At 54.3% G+C, this 19127-nt stretch overlaps 1 protein-coding gene, 1 long non-coding RNA gene and 2 other non-coding genes across 6 annotated transcripts; 3 read left to right on the forward strand and 1 right to left on the reverse strand.

The window, feature by feature from the left end:
• The first annotated feature begins 360 nt into the window (after positions 1 to 360).
• Positions 361 to 6123, forward strand: LOC141952957 (uncharacterized). 2 transcript variants are annotated; one of them, XR_012631820.1, is made up of 5 exons: positions 361 to 785; positions 1315 to 1370; positions 2169 to 2215; positions 3365 to 3414; positions 5677 to 6123. It is a non-coding gene; the product is annotated as an uncharacterized LOC141952957 (long non-coding RNA). The 2 variants fall into 2 exon arrangements; XR_012631821.1 differs by having other exon boundaries at positions 361 to 755.
• LOC141953218 (small nucleolar RNA SNORA17) lies at positions 1562 to 1694 on the forward strand. Its single transcript, XR_012631885.1, has one exon. It is a non-coding gene; the product is annotated as a small nucleolar RNA SNORA17 (small nucleolar RNA).
• Positions 2255 to 2388, forward strand: LOC141953219 (small nucleolar RNA SNORA17). The gene has a single exon (XR_012631886.1). It is a non-coding gene; the product is annotated as a small nucleolar RNA SNORA17 (small nucleolar RNA).
• A 2112-nt stretch (positions 6124 to 8235) lies between the features above and the next one.
• DIPK1B (divergent protein kinase domain 1B) lies at positions 8236 to 15994 on the reverse strand. 2 transcript variants are annotated; one of them, XM_074891113.1, is made up of 5 exons: positions 15785 to 15994; positions 12779 to 12913; positions 10514 to 10621; positions 10131 to 10307; positions 8236 to 9480 (listed from the first exon to the last, which is right to left on the reverse strand). In XM_074891113.1, the coding sequence occupies exons 1-5, from the start codon at positions 15845 to 15847 to the stop codon at positions 8668 to 8670; spliced, it is 1296 nt and encodes a 431-aa protein (XP_074747214.1). In that variant the 5' UTR covers positions 15848 to 15994; the 3' UTR covers positions 8236 to 8667. The 2 variants fall into 2 exon arrangements, with proteins under 2 accessions (XP_074747214.1, XP_074747213.1); XM_074891112.1 differs by lacking the exon at positions 15785 to 15994 and adding an exon at positions 13356 to 13624.
• Between the last annotated feature and the right edge of the window lie 3133 nt (positions 15995 to 19127).

The following is a 19127-nucleotide window of genomic DNA, read 5'->3' on the forward strand; positions in this document are numbered from 1 at the left end:
AGGACGGGTCCCCATTTTGTCCCAGGGTCCAACCTCTGCCATCGCCATGGGGTGCAGGGGACGCCAGGGTGCAGCTGAGGAAAGGGAAATCCAGCTCCTTACACACTGTGGGAGGGCTTAGGGCAGTCGTGCAGCGGTGGGGGTCAGGCCCAGCGTGGTCTGGGCCAGGGGTCCCGGTCCCGGTCCCGGTCCCGTGTCCCCGGTCCCAGCACTGGTGTCTCCCCGCTCTGTGTCCTCCCGCCCACCAGGGGGCGCTGGCGGAGCGAACGCGCTGCGCAGTGTCTCCGCGGCGCTTCCGCCCGCCCGCCCGCCCTATATAAGCGGGAGGCGGGCGCCGGGCCGCCCTCTCGGCCTGGAGCTCGGCGCGGTGAGCGGTGGCGGCCGGCGGGTCCCTCGGCCCCGCTCCCCTCGCACCGTTCCTCGAGGCCGCAGCCGCGCGGGGGCTGTGGGGCGGGGGGAGGCTTTCGGCCCCTCGAGCGGGGAGGCCTGTGCCGACGGCGGGGCTGGGGCGCGGGAAGCCGGGGCCGGCCGCGGAGGGCCCCTGCGGGCAGAGCCCGTGCAGCCCCGGCCGCCGCTGCTCTCCCCAGGGCCCCTTTCCCGCGCCATGTTGCAGCGAAGCTTCTTCAGGGCCGGCCCTGATGGCGGCTGTTGGGCGGCGGCGGCCGATTTCGCTTCTCCTCGTCTCCCCCGTGGCTGAACGAGGGAAGGCTGCGGCGTGAGGACATGGCTGCGGCCGCGCAGAGCCCCTGCGCGGGGTGAGGAGGAGGAGGAAGGTGTGACGGGAGGTACGGGTGGTTCCGGTGTCCAGCTGGGCGGGCTGCCTGCGTGTGAGGTGCTGATCTGGGTGACCCCCAGGAAAACCGGGATTTAGGCCCCAGCCTTGCCTGCTCCCCCTCCCCAGATTTCTGGGCCTCAGACGGGACAAAGTGTCCCCCGCGCAGCCACGTGGCCGCACACAGCCCGGGAGAGACCCGCAGGTCCCCTGGGCCCTGTCCCGTGCTCCCTTTGCTTCAAGCACTGCTGTGCTCGGGGCCGGTCGGGTGTTTTATAAACTGATGTTTAGGAAGGTACTAGGATGCAGGTAAACACGCCTTGCTTCCAGTGATGGAGGGGAGAAGAGTGAGGGCTGCCACCTTTTCAGCTTTTGAGGGAAACTTTTTAAAGATTTGACTAAAGTGAATCTATTCGATTTTTTAATTATGTTTTAATCTTCTGGTTTTCTGTTAAGTGGTGCAGTTCACAAAGAAGGTTGTTATGTATTCAGCTAAACATTTGTTTGTTAATAACTGCATTCTTTCTTTCATTTGTCTTCAGCCTGGCAGAAGACAAAGGGTGAAGTGAAAAAGGCTGCCTGTCTTGAGGAATCAAGGGTAAGTGGTGCTTAACACAAATGCAAGTAAGCTTGGGCCATCTTGTCAGCTCTCTAAGCTGTGTGTTACATTTAGAATCTGCACGTGCACCAAATGCCTTTGTAGTACTACTTCTGAGTAGGTGATACAATCTTGTTCTTACAAATAGCAGTAGCTATCTCCTTCTTTCAGCCTTTGTGGGGTTTTTCCCACCTGCCACCGGCGTTGCAAAGGTGGCCACTGTGGCATCTTTGTGTCATGAGGTGGCAGAGAGAGACAGGCTATGTTCTACGCTCGTTTGTTCTGAAACCCGTGAGCACTCAGAGTGATTGATAGCCTGACATTATTTATAAAGAGGCCTGTTAATATGAAACTCTTGAGAAATTAAACCTTCCCTATTTTTTAATTGCCTTAAACGTGAGATCTGTATGGAATACAATAGAAAGGAGTTGTGTTTGACCTGTAGTGGATGTGCAGCAGAGAGGCTGTGCATGCCTTTCTGGTGGTTTAGCCTTGAGAACGGTAGGATCCTGTTGGTACGTAGACTTGTATTACAGAAGAAGGAGTTGAAATGATCTGTGTAGAGCCACGTGGTAAGTTGGTGACATCACTGGGAGCACGTCCTGAGAGTCGCATGCTGACAGCCCTGACCCTTTTCCTACCTGAAAGTGAAAATACGCCCGTGCTATGCATTTGTTTCTTTAGCTTCCCTCTCCTAGTAGGCCTTTCAGATTTCTGTTGTCAGTGAAACAGTAACCAGGCTTTGAAGTGTGTCTAAATATATAAAATAAATGCTGTATATGTTTTCTCCTTTTTCAGAGAAAGCGTGACGTGGCAGGCCCAGGAGGTCTTCCCAAAGGCCTGAGGTGAGCAGCAGTGGGTGCCTGTTCCCTGCTGAATAGCTCCATGCCCCAGCTCGTGTTGCAGATGTGGCTGTCGTGCCACGTTTGTGTCATTAGGTGGCAGAAAGGAAAAGGCTGTGTCTTTGCTAGTGCTCTGAAACCTGTGAGCACTCAGGAATGATGAGCAACCTTACAGTTATTTATTGCTTTTCCTGTTTTTTCTTTTTAATGTTAATCTTAAATCGTGAAGGAGGGACAGGGTACAGAAGTCATTCTCACAATGAATACCTTGTTTATGTGACAGATAAGAGATAACCACTGCCTTCTCTGCTGTCATGTTCTATGTTTAGAAGTAAAACTTGTATGTTTTACTAACACGCTATGTTAAAAGCTAATTCAGGTTTCTTGCATCACATTTTATTGTTATGGAGGAACGGCAGACTCTGTGTTCTTTATTCTAATAGTCCTGAGTCCTTTGAGATTTGCTCTCCTGACAGGTTAATATCATTAGGGATCAGAGATGAAGGGGCTTCCTGCGCCTGAAGCTTGTAACTGCTCAGAGATTAGTAGTTTGACATTGTTTCCATGATTATCTCTTTCTCCAGAGAATCAGCGGAAGATGGAGCAAAATTCCTTTGAAAAGCAGTTAAAGTTATGTCAATTTTAACTGTATCAGGGGAGAGTCCTTCCTTTTCTTTGCAAGGACAAATAGAAGTGACAGCTCTATTCTTGAATTCTATTTTTGCCTTCACCAGTCCTTCATGGCCTGCAGGACATCCTTGCTTGCTGCTTGTGGAAGGGCACCTCTTGAGTTTTGCAGGGTTTAGCACTATGCAGACACCAAGAATTGCGCTTGGGAGTGGAGGGGATAGGGGAAACAGGCACTGGAGATTGTTGTTTCCAAAGTATTGGCATGATCTAGAAACAGTTGGGCGTGGATTTGGCCTATGGAGGAAATTGCACCCTGTTCCCAGCATTAATAAAACACTCGGCCAACACCATCCTGACTTCCAAGGGTGCTGAAGTTGGAGCAGAAGGTGCAATCAGCAGTCTGCTGAAATGCAGCTTTATAGTCATGCTTGTTTTGCTTGGGGAGGGCACAAAACAAACAAACCCAACCCAATACTCCTTCCCCCAAAAAACCCAAACTGAAGATCTTTTTTCTTTTTATAGTTACTTCTGAGAACAGGACTGAGTTGGGGAAGTTGCTTCAGATGTTGAAGGTGGGTATTGTGTCATTTCTTGGAAACGTGCTAAACCTCAGCGTGTTTCCAAAACAGTCTGGGTGGAAGTCATTGAGTTGGTACATCTTGTGCTTCCAACTTCTTATGGGACGTAGACAAATAAAAATTTTTTATTTGTCTACTAGTGCATACTTGCAGAAAGAACTTAAAATTCAGTATTTTTTGCTGACAAATCTCTACTTTAGGTGGAGTGCTTTCAGGTTCCTCCATTTTGCTATGCAGTCGTTTTTGTAAGCAATCTTAAAACGCTCTTCTGATTAACTTTCTTAATTCAAACTGCCATTCTCAGCTCGCAAAGTTCATCCTTCTCAGGGCAGCTGTGAGAACAAGACACTTCTGCTGAGCTCTTACACTTTTATGTAAGACCAAAACAGGCTCTGGTACGACTGCAGTCTGACACAAAACGCTACTGAAAAAAATGTCACAGATATGCAAGATAATGAGATTGTCTTAGGCATAATGAAGAAAGAAATCATTGAATTCAGTAATCCAAGCAAAAAATCAATGCTAAAACCTGAAGTCTTGTTAAATTCCTTCTTAACTAACTTGCAGTAAACGCAGCAGTGGAATGCTTCGCTGTTTCCCCAGACTATCTGGCTTCCTCATGCATCAGGTTCTAGCTGGTAACACAGCAGATAAAAAGCAAAAACATAATTGAGCACAATGTGACTTTTTAGTTGGTTTCTGCTGTGTTTAGGTGTTAGCATGATGGCAGAAGAACTTGACCTCCAAGGCAGTGACCTGCTAAAGAGTACAGGTATCAATAAATCGTAATAGCTCCGTGTTTGACCGCCCTTTCTTGGGGCACGGGGTGCACATGAGCCTCTGCTGTGGCAGTGTTATTAAGTGGTGAGAGAAGCTCTGGCTACACACAGATAGTATTGTGAAACTCTGAGGCTTTGCAGTGACTAATAGCTCGACAAAATCTGGCAGTGCTAAATGGTGGAAAATGTCCTCATTAAGTGGGCATTATGAGGGCCAGAGGTGCCATTAACCAAGCGGGTTGCTGCTGGCTGCAAAATGAGCCATTTAATTGGGAAAAGTCACTGCCTACCAGCAGTGGCTTTGGAAAAGAATGCTAATAAGGTGGTTGGGGACATGGTTATGCAAGGAGACATGCTTTTAGATGTGACTCTTCTATTTAAATTTCCTGACTTTTTAACCCTGAAATACATACTTGAGTTTTTTCATCAGACTTGACTTGTGACAAGGGTCGAGTAGGGGTGGTGAGTGCCTACTGAGTCTCTCCTTAGAACTTTACTGTGTGAGGCATAGGATGGGTATTAAAATTTTCCTAATAGCATTTGTTGTTAACCATCTTCCTAAGACTGAGCAGCAATCCCAGGCTATTAATATTGCTTTGCTGAAAGAATTACCTGGCTCTCTGCTGTGGAAAAGATGAATATTTTGTGTTAAAGTGAGTTTGAGAGAAATTAAAAATCTTTGCACGTTGACTTAGTGCTGCATCATTTAGAACTGGTTTATGTCGTGGCTTTGAACAGGCCCAGCTTTTCTTCCTCTGCACTTTTAATAGCTTGCCTCTGCATTGAGGTTGGCAAACTCACCTTTGAATTTTTTAGGGAGCCTAAGAGTGAAAGAGTAACCAAGAGCAGGCTCCAGCTATTGTGCTGCTAGATTATCCCTTTCCTACACTTGCCAGAGTACACTGTGCCTAGCCAGAAGATTTTTTTCCAAACCCTTTCTGATCTAGAGGCAAAGAACCTCTCCTAAACTAGTCTCATGTATTAGTGCCATCTGCCTTCTGTCAGCTGTCTGTGTGTCCTGATCCACCCAAGTTTGCAGGCACTTGGCTTCCCCAGACTGCAGTGAATACAGCCAGTGCGAGTTACGGTGTTCCTGTGGCTCCAGACTGAAATAAAGTGTCTTTCTGCAGTTTCCCTGTGAATCATCATCATTGAGCCCAGCTAATGACTTCCCTAAAATTCGTTTTCATTTTACGAAGCTTTTTTATTTCCTCTGGGATGTAAAAAAATCTTCGGACGGTCCCAAGACAAACCTTGATGTAGTTCTTCAGTTAGGTGAAAATGTTGTCTCTGAAATAATGAAAAGCAATTCTATGTGCTGACCCGCTGCAGCGCCTGAGCTCGGGTACTGTCCAGGGTGAACAGCAGCAGTCTGGACGGTACGGATTAATTAGCTTCTTAGTATTGACATTTACTGCTAACTTTTACTGGCTTATTTGAAGCTATCTTAACATCCTGGGCCTTTTTTTATTTGCAGATCATGCCTTGAGTTTTAGAATCTCTGGCAAACCTGGCTACAGCAAAAGAAACGGTTGGCAGCGTCTGCATTCGAAGATTTATACGTTCCTAAAACTTTTATCTTTTCGCATACATGGGTTCGGGCACACTACAGCCAGTCAAAGTGTGTGCGATGCTGCTCGTGGTTCTCAATGTTTGCTCCAGCCCGTGCACTCGAATGTTGGTTTGAAACAACTGGCAGCTGTTGTGCTCCAAGTGTCCTTTCTGCTGTTGCTGTATTCCCGTTGAGCGGCCGTACGAGTTGTAATCTTGCCCTTCGCCGAGTCGCCTCGGCTCATGTGCTGCTTTCACAGCCGTATTCTAAAGCACTGTTGTTTGGATCTGTGTTTTCTCTACATGGTAAGAATTTAAAAAAAAAAAAAAAACAAACCACTAAATAAAGATGCCACCTACAAGAAGTCTGAAATTATTGTGCTTGTGTATTTGTAGCACCCCAAGTAATACTAATTTTTAACGATTCTAGGATTTAAGACTTTTATTTGTGGATGTGAGAACTGGGATGGTTTTTTTACTTTAAACAATGAAAGGTAGAAGTCTTGCTGCTTCCTTCCCTCCATCCCCTTGTGGCACAAACCCCCTGTGCTGCTGAATGGCATCTGGTGAGATCAGATTGTCAGTCTTTTGTGTTCTGGCTTTTCCTCTTTTTTTTCCAGCTAATGTGGGAAATCTGGAGAAGGCATGAGTGTGAAATAGCTTTGCCTTTAGTCATTTTTCTCCCATATTGCAGTGTAGCTTGTGAAACATAAGCACGTGTCTGAAAACAGTTGTGCTTTTTATTAGTGCGGAACAAAAATCAGTGTTCTTGGGGTGAGAGATTCCTGGGAGTGTCCACTGCTGTTCTGGGGTGTGGAGACTGATGGCATGGTAATGTGGCAGTGCTTGTCACAAGTGCCTATTTGAAGGAAGCTGTCTTGGCTAGTTCTTTCAAGGACAGGGGTTGTCTTTCTCCTTCAGCTTTGTCTTTGTAAATGCGTAAAGGGATTCAGATATTTAAGATTATGTGGCTAAGCAAGGAACATGGTGGTTTTCCTCCACTTTTATCCAACGCTGCTTTTGGGAGAGGGCACAGCAGGGATTAAGTGTAGGAGGAATATCTGGACAAAATTCACTAGTAGGTTTCAAACACAGAGGGGAGGGTGAAGAATGGCTTTGCTGAAACTCTGAGGAGAGGGTTTGGCCTGGTTGTTAGGCTCCTTTTTCTAATAGCAGAAGAAAATTAATTTGTCAGTGGAGCTGGTTGCCATGGGAATGCAGGACAATAGAGCTGGAGTGGCTGTGTGGAGCCTCCTTACCCACTTCCAGCCCTTGCCTTTGCCCCCCAAACGCTCCTACCTGCACCCCCAGAGAGGGCCCTGCCCTGCACCCCCCATCACCCATCTCTGTGGTGTTTGTACTGAATTAAGGGTGACTCGACGGGCTGAGGAACTTGCCTCCCTTCAAACACAGAAACCTTACAGCCGCTCGGCCTCCCCGCACATGAGTTACGTTGCGAAGCCAACTCCTCTGCGGGGAGCGAGCTACGCTGGCTCCCTGCTAGATTTAGAGCACTGCTGACACTGAAACATTTCCTCCATAAATAACAGTGAGAGGTAATGATGATCCTATAGAACTAATAGAAGGAAACACTGATATCTCTCCTCCAAAGGGCTCATAAATTTGCAGCCATGACGCTACTGCTTGCCTTCACAGGCGATAGACCCTGTCAGATGTATTTTTTTTTCTTTGTGATTGTACTTCAGATCTATGGTCCACTTACCTAAGCAATTGTTGGCAAGAGCACTGGCATATGGTCCATCAGCAGGAGGACGATTGTGCTGGGAACAGCAAGCTCAAGAGTAGTTTACATAAACTCTTCCTCTCTACCCGTAGTTTTAAAAGGTTGCTGTAATTGTGCATTTAAAGGAAACAGTCTGTAGTTAGAGACCTGGTAGTATGTAATAGTAGCCAAATAAATGTCTTGAAACCTGCTCAGAGCTTGCCTGGAAATGCATTTTAATAATGAGAGAAGCACTGGGTTATTCTGGTGTTAATCTTTAACCTCTGCAGTGCAAGCCCAGTTTAGTTTTGGAATTAAACCAAGAGGTTGGTTTATCCCTGCTCTGAGTATTGTGGGAAGTAACACACAGAGCATATACATTAACTGCTCGGAATTGTTCATGTTTAGCCCTTTTCCTTTAAGCTATTCTTGGCCTTAGGTGCTTCCGAAGCTGACACATGGGGGGGAACGGCCTGTGCTGCCGATTGCAGGCAGGAGCAGCCGGGTGGGAGCCTCGCACAAGCCATCGTGTCACTGTCTGGGGTCAGGCACTTAGAAAAGGAGTGAAAGAATTGGCAGGATTCTCCGCTGTGGAAAAGACAGCATATCTGCTTCCTAAGCTACAGCTGGCGCTGATGGCGGATGACTCAGACACTTAAGCAGAGACTTCTGAATAGGGAAATCTACCTTTTTCTCCTTTTTAGATCACGAGCAAGCTGGTACTTAAAAGGCTGCTGTTTCGCTATTGATGTACTGGTGTGATTCACATAAAAGCTATTTATTTACATCAGAGACGTTCATCAAAAGAAGATGTGACATGTACAGCATGAATGATTCATTCTCTCTCTGCGCTGCTTTCCTGTTCATCAAGGAACAGTTAGATGCGTCCAGCTGGGCTCCGCTTCCTTATCGCTTCTTTCCGTGTCCTCTTCTTCCCCCCAGCCTGCTCAGCCCGGCTGCCCGTGTCCCAGCTCCGCAGCACGCTCTTGCCGACTGTACCGATGATCCTGCTGGGCGGTGGAAGTCATGACGCTTGGTTTTCCATGAAGGAGAAGCTGTGCTGAACTCCCTGCGCAGGGTGTATTTTTCCTGTGGGGGAGAGGATGGAGAAACAGGCCTTCAACCCTTGGACTTTACTCCAGGATTGCAGATTCTAAACTCCAGGGATGTCCTTTCCCCCCCCCATCGCCACCGTTAGGAATATTTGGTGTTTGAAATCTTCTTCCAGAGCAAGGTCTTGAGGTTGTTCAGCACGAGGGAGTGGTGCACTTCCATCTGGCTGGCCAGGCCGCTGAGGGTCATGCAAGTTCGGAGCTGTTTCTGCAGCTCCTCTTTCAGCTCCAGTGGCGCTCCGTACAGCAAATAGTCCTGCAGCAATCCGCAGACTTTCGCCAGGTTGGGCTGCACCACGTCGCTTTTGCACTGCTTCATCAGCTTGTCGCACGTCGCCGTGCAGTCCTTCCCGTAGGTGCAGTCCACGTTCTGCTCACAGTGACGTCCCTTGAGGAAACCTCTGATTGTCATCTCTGTCGCCACCTTCCTCAGGTTGACCATTTTGAAGTCGTATTTATCGTTGTAGCCCACATTCTTAAAGCCGGTCTCGCAGATGTAGAAGTTCCCGTAGGTCCCGTGGAATATCTCCTCCACGAACTCCAGGAGGCCGATGGCGATCTTGGCCCGCCGGGGCCACGCTGGTGCGAACCACTGGTGGATGATTTGGTGGACGACCGAAGGCAGCAGCGACTGGAGGAAGGGGGGGACATCCACTCCGTAGAGGGAGGTGTGGGGGATCTTCTCAGTGACGTAGAGGTCCCCGCAGTGCCCCAGCAGTTTGGAAGTGTGCTCTTTCTCGTGCAAGGAGACCATGAGAAGAAACTCATTGAGCTGAAGGAGCGCCCAGATAGATTTGGCTTCTGCTAAAGACACTTTCCCGTCGCGGTTCACGTCTGCCATGGCGATGATCCGGCTCACCAAGGCTGCAAGAGAAGGCTGATCTCCCAGCTTGGCCTGCGAACGGAACAAGAAGTCTCATCAGACCCTGGCAGCTGTGTTGGGGCTTCGTATCACAAAACTGAACTGGGGAAGCAAAGAACTGAGCTTAGAATCAGAATCACAGAGTCATTTCGGTTGGAAAAGACCTTTAAGATCATCGAATCCAACTGGAAGAGGTTGGAAGAGGTGGAAACGGCCGCCGTGCTCGAGCAAGTTTGGTGCCATCCCAGCGTGTGCAGTTGGATGGATTCAGCTCCAGCAGAGTTTCACCAGCCTCAGGGCTGCTCTAGACCCAGATGGGAGCAAGAGCAAAGGCCGGGCAGCGCTGCCGACCCACCGCTGCGGCCAAAACCCTGCGTGGGGGTAACGGCTGCGGCCGTGCCGGTGCTGCCGGGGCCGCCCGTGGGCTTGTGACTCGGCTCTGCCCAGCCCAGATCCCACCCGCAGCCGCGGTACCACGGCCTTCTGGAGCGCTGCTACTAAAATCTCACAAATAAGAACTCCTGTGCGAGAATGGAGGTTTTTCTCAGCTATCTAGTACGTGCTCTACAGTAGGGGGTAAGGAGCCCTGCCCAGCACCCAGAGGAGCTCTCGTTTAAGGGGGAGGAAAGATGTGATTAATCATCCTGGGCCCACAGGCTCCCGGAGGGACCCTCCGCACTGACCTTCAGGAAGTTGAGGAGCATTTCTTTGAACTCATCAATCGACGTCCCTCGTGTGGGTTTGTCGAAGAGGACCACGTCCCTCCTGGGCACAGAGTCCGGGTGGTTGTCTGCCTTCAAAGCTTCTTCGATGCCGCATTTGATGATCACCTCCCTCTCCCTCCAGAGCCCCCTGTAAACCTACGGCAAAGGAGAGAGGACACAGCGGAGACGGGAGGAAACCAGCAGCAAGCGCAGAGAAGCGGTTTCTGGTTCGGTTCGGGATGGTACCGGGGACGGGGTGAGGAGCAGGCGTGCGGGTGGGTGGAGGGGGAACATTTCCTGTGTTTGATGCTCGCACCCATCCCCTGCCGTGTGGTGCTTTCCCTGGCGGGGCACAGACCTACCTGCTGGGTGGGAGAGGAGGAGAGGCAGTGCTGGAAGAGGAGGCTGCGCTCCTCGCACAGATCTTTGCACGTGGAGCCCGAAATGATTCCTTTCTTGTACTGGTCACACTGGGGAGGAGAAGGCAGAGAGAAGAGCTCAGTGGGTGCAACTCCCTGTTCACCCTGTTCCCCCAGCTTGTGATCCCCCAAGCACATGAGCTGGGGGGTGTGTGAGCTCCCCCCCAGCCTCCCGTGCTGCCGCCAGCTCTGCTCCCATCCCCGGCCGTGCCCAAACTCTTCACCCACCCTGTTCCTGCAGCAGGGCTGGCACTGGCACTTTGGTTTTCCAATTTACCACGTGTAACCGAAAGCATCATCAATGCCATCGTGTCCCTGGTGAGCCCGTTTCCTCTGAGTTCACACAATTCTCTTGTATAAGAGAAAAACACCCCTTAAAAGAGGCACAGCTGATTGCAAAGCCACGCAGGCTGCTCAGGGGCAGGAACAGGACCTCCAGTTACCAACAGTTTCTTTCTTTCCTGGGATTCTGATGTTCTCGAGCACAGAGGGGCTCCCAATATCACTTTGGCCGCGGGTTTGGCAGCCCACAACGTGCCACCTGCTGCGGGGGACCCCGGCTGTGCCGCCATGATGTGGAAGTGGCTTCAGGCGATGTCTGCATCTCGGCAGCCATTCCGGCCAGTTTGGGGTTTCTGGCAGGCAGGGGAGTGCCCTGTGCTCAGACTTTCCTTGAGGAGCTGCAGTGCCAATTGCTCAGAGTTCAGCCCCTTCCAGCACCCCCAAATTCCCCACTCTCTGTCTTCCAAAGCAATCCCAGCCCAAAATCTTCTCCCACTCTAAAACCCAAAGATGTCTACTGGCCCCAGAGCAAGGACTTTAATGGGGAGACATGGGGAGCAGAGTGTGTAGGCAGATGTGGGGCTGAGCCCCAGCCGAACAGGCAGCAGCTGTGGGCAGGCTGCAGGCAGGGCCCTGTGGGGTGGCTCAGTGCCTGGGGCAGGCAGGGGCTGGGCTGGCAGGGTCGTGTGTCCCCCCACCCTGCTGCTGGAGGGACCGCAGGGGATTTGCTCCTGGGTGCTCCTGCTGCTCCAAGGGGTTTAGGGGAGCTCCCAGGGCTGGAGGAGAGGGCAGCGTGGAGCTGGGTGAGGATGAGGATGCTCAGGCTGCTCAGCGAAACGGGCTGGCCCCGGTCCAGGCGGTGGCAGGGACAGGGACAGGCGGTGGCTGTGATCCATAAGCAGGGAGCTGGAGGCATCCCTGGGCAGGAGAGGCTGCAGCTCTGCAGCTTCTCAGTGAGGGCACAACAGCCTGAGGGCTGAAAACAGGAGCTGCAGAAATTCTCTGCATCTTTTCCCTCGTCTTTTTTTCCCCAACGTGGAGGGAAATTAACCCTCGGACTTGCTCACAGGGGACACGGCCAGACACGGCATCTTAAACCCAAGCTCAGAGCAGGAATTAGTGCCCAAGACCCCGTGGTCAGAGTCATGCAGAAAATCAAATTAAACGATCGTCGCTGTTGTTATGGCAATTCCTGCCTCCCTTCTCTGCCGAAGGATTGATGAACTAGGCATTTTCAGAGCCAGGCGTCCCCCTCTTCGCCTGGGCTGGGCGGGGGAGCTGCTCCCCTGCCATGGGGCACACACACACCGGTCTGAGGGGGGCCCCCCTTGGCTGCCGGCCCTGGGGATGCTGTGGGGAGCAGGCTGCACCCCACTGCAAACCCCAGGCAGGGGCAAAACACACCACGCCAAGCTCCGGGGAGGGGTCTGCTCTTCGTGCAGGCTGCTGCTTTCTTCAGGGCACGTCAGCGGTTACCGAGAGGTACCCACAAACTGGCTGCTCCCCTTTTTTCTCTGGCTCTGCGGAGCTCGGCGGGGGGGGGTGGCTGACGTGATGCTCTCCCTGCCCGCAGATCCTGCTCACCACCCTGACATTGCAACTTCATCTCCACAGACATTAATCTGCCCACGTCTGCCTGGCCTGCTTCCCTCCAACATCTCATTAAATTGTTTCACCGTCGCCCTGGCAGGATAAGGTCACCTCTCCCGCTCCGAGCTCCGCGCGATGCCGGGGATGGTGCTGAGGAAGCAGCTGCCAGGAGGGCTCCTCGGCACAGCTTTTGTGCAGGACACTGCCCCAGCGCTGCCTGCCCAGCTACAAGGCACCCCACAGGGCTTGGGGGGGCTGCAAAATGGGGCTCCCGCTCACTCCAGCACCCCGAATCGGGACCAGCGTGGCCGCAGGGGGCTGCTGGCCGCCACTCACGATTATCATCCGGCAGACGTGGCCGCGGCAGAGCTCGGAGTAGGACGAGTAATGCATGTATGCCACCCAGCTGCCCACGAAGATGCCCAGCCACACCACCAGCAGGTACTTCACCTTGATGCCTGGGAGGCGACTCTGGAAGGAAAAGAAAATGCTGGTGAAGGCCAGGGCTCTGCACAGGGCACGGGGTGGCTGGACAAGGCCAAATTCTATACAAACCAACCTGAGCGTTGGTGAAAGCTTCAGCCTTTTTTATATATATTCACCAGTCTATTATGCAACTCCTGCTACAAGTAGGTCACTTAAAATTCCCTAAAAGCAGGGAGATTACAGCAGTGGCTGTGAGGAGCTGGATGCCGCGTATCCCCGTGCTCAGGAGCCGCTGCCACATACACCCACACTCCTGCCAGCATGAGGGCAGAGCCCGCTGCCCTCTGCAACCCCGGGGGGTCACTATCGGGGCTTCGAGAGGCTCTGCTCCTGCCTGGGGAGACCCTTCCCGGCAGACCCCGCCTTGCAAAGCCCCACAGGAGGCTGCTGCTGCCAGCTCCCGCATGGGAGCGGGCGAGTAACGAACCTGGAAGCACAGGGGTACTACTCCGTGCAAACAACTCGGAGGCTTGCGGCGTGATTTTGTTTTCCTGGCTTCATTTCTTCTCCTTTGACCCTGCAACAGCAGCGCTGCTGCCATCTGCATCCCTGCAATATAGGTTGTTTACCTGACCTGTACAGCACAGCGCAGATCCCCGGCGGTTCCTAAAGGCAGGGAATTAATCCTTGCGTCAAACACCCCATTCCTTCCAGTTTCTATAAATAATTCCTGCTTCACGCCAGGCCACGAGAGCCCTTGGCCAGTGGCCACCTCCAAACCCTCCCCTCTCCTTCCACTGCATCAAGCTGGTGAAACCACAACCTGCTGCTGGGATGGGGCTGGATCTGAGTGGATGCGGCACCGTTACAACCTGCCAGGGATCCTCGCTTGGATCTTGTAGCCCAAAACCACCTCCAAAATGCCTCCTCCCTGGCCCCTTGCCTGGGAAGGGGCTCTGCCCCGTGGCAGTAACCAGCGGGTTACAGACCCCGGTTGTGGCCAGCGGCTCGGCTGGCCCCAGCCCCGAGGAAGCGGCTTCGCAGGACTCGGCAGGCGAGGGTGCAGGCGGGCGGTTCTGCTCGTGATCGCGACACCTCGCGTGTTCATTAGAAATGTCCAAGTGTGAAGGGGCTGCGAGTGATGGCGCCGATAATTAATGCCTGTTAAAGAGAACCCTACCACGGCGAGGGCTTGGTAGAGACAAAGGATGGGTGGCTGCTCCTGTGAGCTGAAAGCCAGCCCAAGTCCCCAAAGCCAGATACACCACTGTGACCTGTGAGATCTTCCCAGCGCAGCAGCCCCCCGAAAACTGCCCAGTGGTGGGTACATGCCCCATCAGGCTCCCCACCCTCAGCACAGGGGGCCCTTTCCACGGACTTTCCACTAGAGTCACATCCAGTATGGCCAAAATGTCCCTTTTTGCTTATTCAGCCCTAGAATAGATCACATTCCCGGGGCAGAAGGGGGGTCAGAACTGCGACTTGAGCACAGCATGGGGAGTGCTGGTTTCATCGTCCCCTGAGTGGTGGAAATGTGGAGGAGGGGGTTGCGTTGCAATGAGGGGTTCCACTGGGCTTTGGTAGTATTTTGGATTCACAGTTGGTGCCAAGGTTTCTTCCAGGGGCTCAGTCTCAAGGCACAGGGGCTTCCCTGCCTGCCGCCTTCCCTGCCCGCCACCTTGGCTGGCAGCCTGTGCCGAAGGGTGTTACCCTTCGCTTGTCTGAGTTGCTGTGTTTAATTTTAGGGTGACTCTGGGGGACCTGCAAGTGACTTTGGGCCGGAGCTGACTTCGAAGGCAAAATGGACGCAGTATCACAAAACCCTACCCCATCCCTGTGGTTCCCCTGCAGTGCCCTGGGAACATGGGGGTTGTTTCGTGATGGATCCTGACTGTGGGGACTGTCCCAGGGCTGGCGTGTTCCCAGGGGGGGCTTGGCATGGCTGTCACCCCCCTTCTCATGGGATTTCCGTGCAGGCCATCCCAGCGCGAGGGCCACCCCCAGCTCCCACCAGTCAGACCCAGTCCCCAGTCCCTTGCCCACCACCACACAACCGCTCCTGGGGCCTTTTGTCTTGGGAGAAGAAGACAACCTGTGAGGGTGGCTCAGTGGCCAAAGGCCCATCTCCCCCTGGAACAGCACCCATCCAGCCCTCAGCTGTCCCGGGGACCCCCAGAGTCACCCCTCTAAACGCTCCCCTTGGCCGTGCAGCCCTTCCTGCACCTGGCGAGCCCCGGGCTTTGCCCCAGCTCTGCACCCACCTCCTGCCAGCACCCTCTACCCTCCAGATACCCCCTCCCGTGTCCCCCCTTCTCTCCTCCAGATACCCCCTCCCGTGTCCCCCCCCTTCTCCCCTCCAGAGGGACAACCTCCCTGGTCCAGGTCCTTCACCAGACTCAGGGTTTCTCATCCCACAGCTGCAGAAAAAACACCCAGGGCAGCATCCCCAGCCCTGTCACCGTCGGGTCCCTGGAGCGCTGAGCCAGGTCCCCAGCAACCCCCCTCAACCCCCCGACAACTCAGGGATGGGAAGAGGAGGGTTAAAATTTTTTTTTTAAAAATGAAAAAAGAGAGGGAAGGAGCCCAGCCCAGCCCTGCTGCATCGGCTGCTTCATCCACCGCTGCGGGCTGACGGATGGGCTGCCCGGTGCTTCACGGCAGCGCGGCTTATGCAACCGCCCGCGGCTCCCGGAGCCGGTCCAGATCCCCCCGGAGCCGGTCCCCGGTCTCCCAACCCCACGCACCGGCCGGCGGGGGGGGAACCGCGGCGGAGAGTCCCTTTGTGCACGGCCGGTGCCAGGATGCGGCGACGGGCATCACCGAGCCCCCCCGCCCCTTACCGCTCCACCATCTCCCCGGGCCCGGTGCATCACCCCCCCCCCGCCCCTCCCCGTGCCGGTACATGCCCCCCGGTACCTGCAGGCCCTTGGAGAAGGGGCAGAACAGCACCAGATGCACCAGCCGCCGGATCCTCCGCATGCTGCGGGCCTCAGGCTCCGGGGGGCATGGCCGGGGCGGCCGCGGCCCCCGCCTCGCCACCGGGGGGGCAGGGGGGGGGGCCCCGGGGGTGCCGACCCGCACCGCCCGCTCGCCCCGCCGCAGCGCGCCCGGTCCGGCCCGGCCCGGCGGGGCTCAGCGCGGCTCCGCCCGGCTCGGCGCGGCGTGGGGCGGTGCACGCAGCTCCGCCGCAGCTCGGGGAGGAAGGGGGGGGCTGCTGCCCGGCACGGCCCGGCTCGGCCCCGCGGCATCAGCATCCTCGCAGCGCGACCCGAGGAGGGGCGGGGGAGGCGCATCCACAGCGGGTCAACGCAACTCCATCCCCATCCCCGATCTGGGGAGCCCACCCGGGGGTCCCACCCACCCGGGCATCCCACCCGAGGAGCCCACCCGGGGCCCACCCCCCTACCCGGGGGTCCCACCCACCCGTGGATCGTACCCCCCAGGCTCACCCCACTGCCGGGGGATCCCACGTAGGGTCCCCCAGCCCTGGGGCTGCTTGATGACCCTGGCAGAGGGAGGTTCATGGAGATGCTGATCCTCCTGCCCCCCAGCACTCGGGTTTTATTTAAAACTATTTCAGGTGGCAGTGGGGAACGTGCGAGCAGGGCCTGGGGGGGCTGCACCCCCCCCCCAGGGCTGAGACCAGCCACCGCTCCTGCTCCTTCGCCTCCTCACCGTGTCCCTTCTCAATCCTAAAGCCGAGCAGCGGCAGCGGCTCCCTGTTTGCATTGCGTCTGGGCAGGGAAACCTCAAGGCAAGACAGGAGCTGCTTTGTGTCAGGCACGGAGCAGACAGGCCAGGGACAGCCCCTCACCCGGGGGCGGGGGGCCAGTATCCATAGGCAGGCTAGAGCACAGGGGAAAGAGAGGCAAAAATATGATGGAAAATGGTCTGGGAGGGTCAGTCATGAGGCCATTGTTAAGATAATTCCTTGCTCGCTATTAGTAAATGTTCAGATTATCCATTTGTCCCCTTTTCATCATTCGGATTGCTTCTTTCCATTTGAATTTGGCTCAAAATGACCTTTGAAAACAAACTGGTGGCTCCATTCCCCGTGGTTCCTACTCGGTGTCAAGCACCGGCTGCCCAGGGACTAACCACCAAAAGCCTTTGCTGGCCTAATCCAAACAGCGGTGATAAATAATGAGCGTCACAACAAAACTGATCCAAACCACCCCGAATCCTGCAGCTTGTTTGCTGCCTTCTTTTAACATCCCTGCTGCTGTCCCGCTGTGCAGCGCCAGCGCAGCGCCCTGACCTCCGCACTCGCCTCCGAACCAGCAGACGTTGCCCACGGTGTCGCTTCAGTAACGGGGCTGGGTTAACGTCGCCTCGACTGCCTGCAGGTTTTTACATCCTGATGAAGCCAGGATGGTTCTCTGGAGCTTACACAGCTTATTTTTAGTTTTAATTAGCGCAGTAAAAGAGAAAGTCTCTGTGATTTTTTTTTTGTTGTTTTTTTTTACGATGGGGTTGGTAATTTGGAAAACAGCAGGGAGAGGAAGATGCATCGCTGGGTGCCGGGTAGCTGAGCCAGCTGTGAGGATGAGGAGGGTCCCAGTGCTGTGACATGCTGCTACATCCTTCACAACTATAGCGATTTGCTCTTCTACTCCAGACCCAATAATTTCCTTATTTCCCTCCCAGCCTGAAGATGGTTATTTTCATCTCGCCTGAGCCTTCCTCAGCGGGATCTGCCTCCCACCACCCTCGGTGCCGTCCCGAGGGGCTGAGCAGCAGCCCGCAGCTTTCCTGCCCCGCCCGCCCCAGGCCCCTCACCTCCACCCCGACTCCCGCTGCTGAGCCTCAACAAGATTAAGCGCAGAGATGCCTTTTGGTATTTGTCCTGCCAGGGCAGCTGCCTGCAGTGAAGTCCCCTCAGTGCCCATGGCACGAAGTCTCTCCCACTGCCTGGGCTCAGCAGCATCCCACGCTGCCCACGAGTGCTGCCCAGCTCACCCTCCTGCTCCCTGAACCTTGATTTTGGGGGCCAAGCACGGTGCACACCAGCAGAATGAAACCCTCACCCGGGCCAAAGCTGAGAGAAGCTTGAAATGCCACGGATCTCTGCGGCGGGGTTCTGCAACATTCAGGGGTGGATTGTCCAGAGAATCTAATTAGAAACGAGCAGATCTTCCCGAGCTGTAATATGCCAAGTAATTAAGTGATTAGTATTGATTGTTGGAATGCCTAATGAGCAGTTATCACCGAATGATTAATTAATCCAATCAAAGGAGTAATAAAAATTCTGCAGGTGTGATTATATCTTATATTCAATGCGCAAGGGCAGCGAGATCTCTCCCCGCGGTTCCTGTCTCCCGTTTACATCCCAGGCACGTGGAGGACCTGGCACCGGAGACGCTCGTGTTGCTGCCCCACTCCCACAGCCCGGGCTGCCCTGGGGCAGGGGGTGTCTCCCCTCCCCAAACCACCCCCGCGGGCACTGCCAGGTCGGGCTGCCGGCAGCAGGCAGGCATCTGGAGCTGTTCCATGGGGCATGGAGGTGGGGAAGGTGGTCCCGCAGGAGCTGTCAGCATCCAGAGGATGCCAAAAGCAGTCGATGCCGATCTCCTCCCTGGGAATCTTTCACTCGCTCCCTTGATTAAGTCGCTTCAGCTTCTCCAGGGTCACTCAGCCCACGAAAGCTCCGCTAATCTCCGCTAAACCCACAGCGTGCAGCACGCTCGCCCCCAATCACTTCCCAACCATGCTGTGGCTCGGCGGCATGTCCCCAAGAGCATTGTGCCCTCGGGACACGGGAGTTCTCGGGACACCCACAGCCCCGTAATGGTCATTTGTTGGCCCATAATATTTACCCGATTACATGATAATGTTATTCAAAACTGGATAAATTATCTTGCCAGCTAGTGCTCACAGAGGAGCCCTGACTTGTGAGCAAGGACCTCCACCCACCCGTCCCTTTGTCCCCTTCAGAGCACCCTTTGCCACCCGCCTTCCTCTGGGTGGGACATCAGTGGTGGGTGACAGCCGGGGACAGCGTGGCCCTGTACCATCGCCCGCAGTGCCCAGAGCCACTGCTTGACAGGGGGGTGCAGGCCCCAGAACCAAAAGAAGGGCACATGCTCACCCCTGCCCACGCTGTCCCCTCTCCCAGCCGTGCCCTCAGGATCGGCCCTGTGGCCATGAACCAGAGGGATTTCTGCCCCCGGGGGGCTGTGATGGCACCCGGCGTTCCCAGGCACTGCCACAGCCCAGGAGATGATGGATCCAAGCTCTAATTCTCTTTTCTGTGCATCCT

This window comes from Strix uralensis, chromosome 21 (genome assembly GCF_047716275.1).
Source record: "Strix uralensis isolate ZFMK-TIS-50842 chromosome 21, bStrUra1, whole genome shotgun sequence".
NCBI classification, from domain to species: Eukaryota; Metazoa; Chordata; class Aves; order Strigiformes; family Strigidae; genus Strix; species Strix uralensis.

Bases quoted from the DNA above. Each gene is read 5' to 3' on its own strand.
- DIPK1B (XM_074891112.1), bottom strand. From the start codon at position 13,475: ATGCAGATGGCAGCAGCGCTGCTGTTGCAGGGTCAAAGGAGAAGAAAT. The intron at 12,914-13,355 runs GTTCGTTACTCG...TTTTCCTTCCAG, and splicing joins TAGTACCCCTGTGCTTCCAG to AGTCGCCTCCCAGGCATCAA. The intron at 9,481-10,130 runs GTCAGTGCGGAG...TTCCGTTCGCAG, and splicing joins TGCTCCTCAACTTCCTGAAG to GCCAAGCTGGGAGATCAGCC.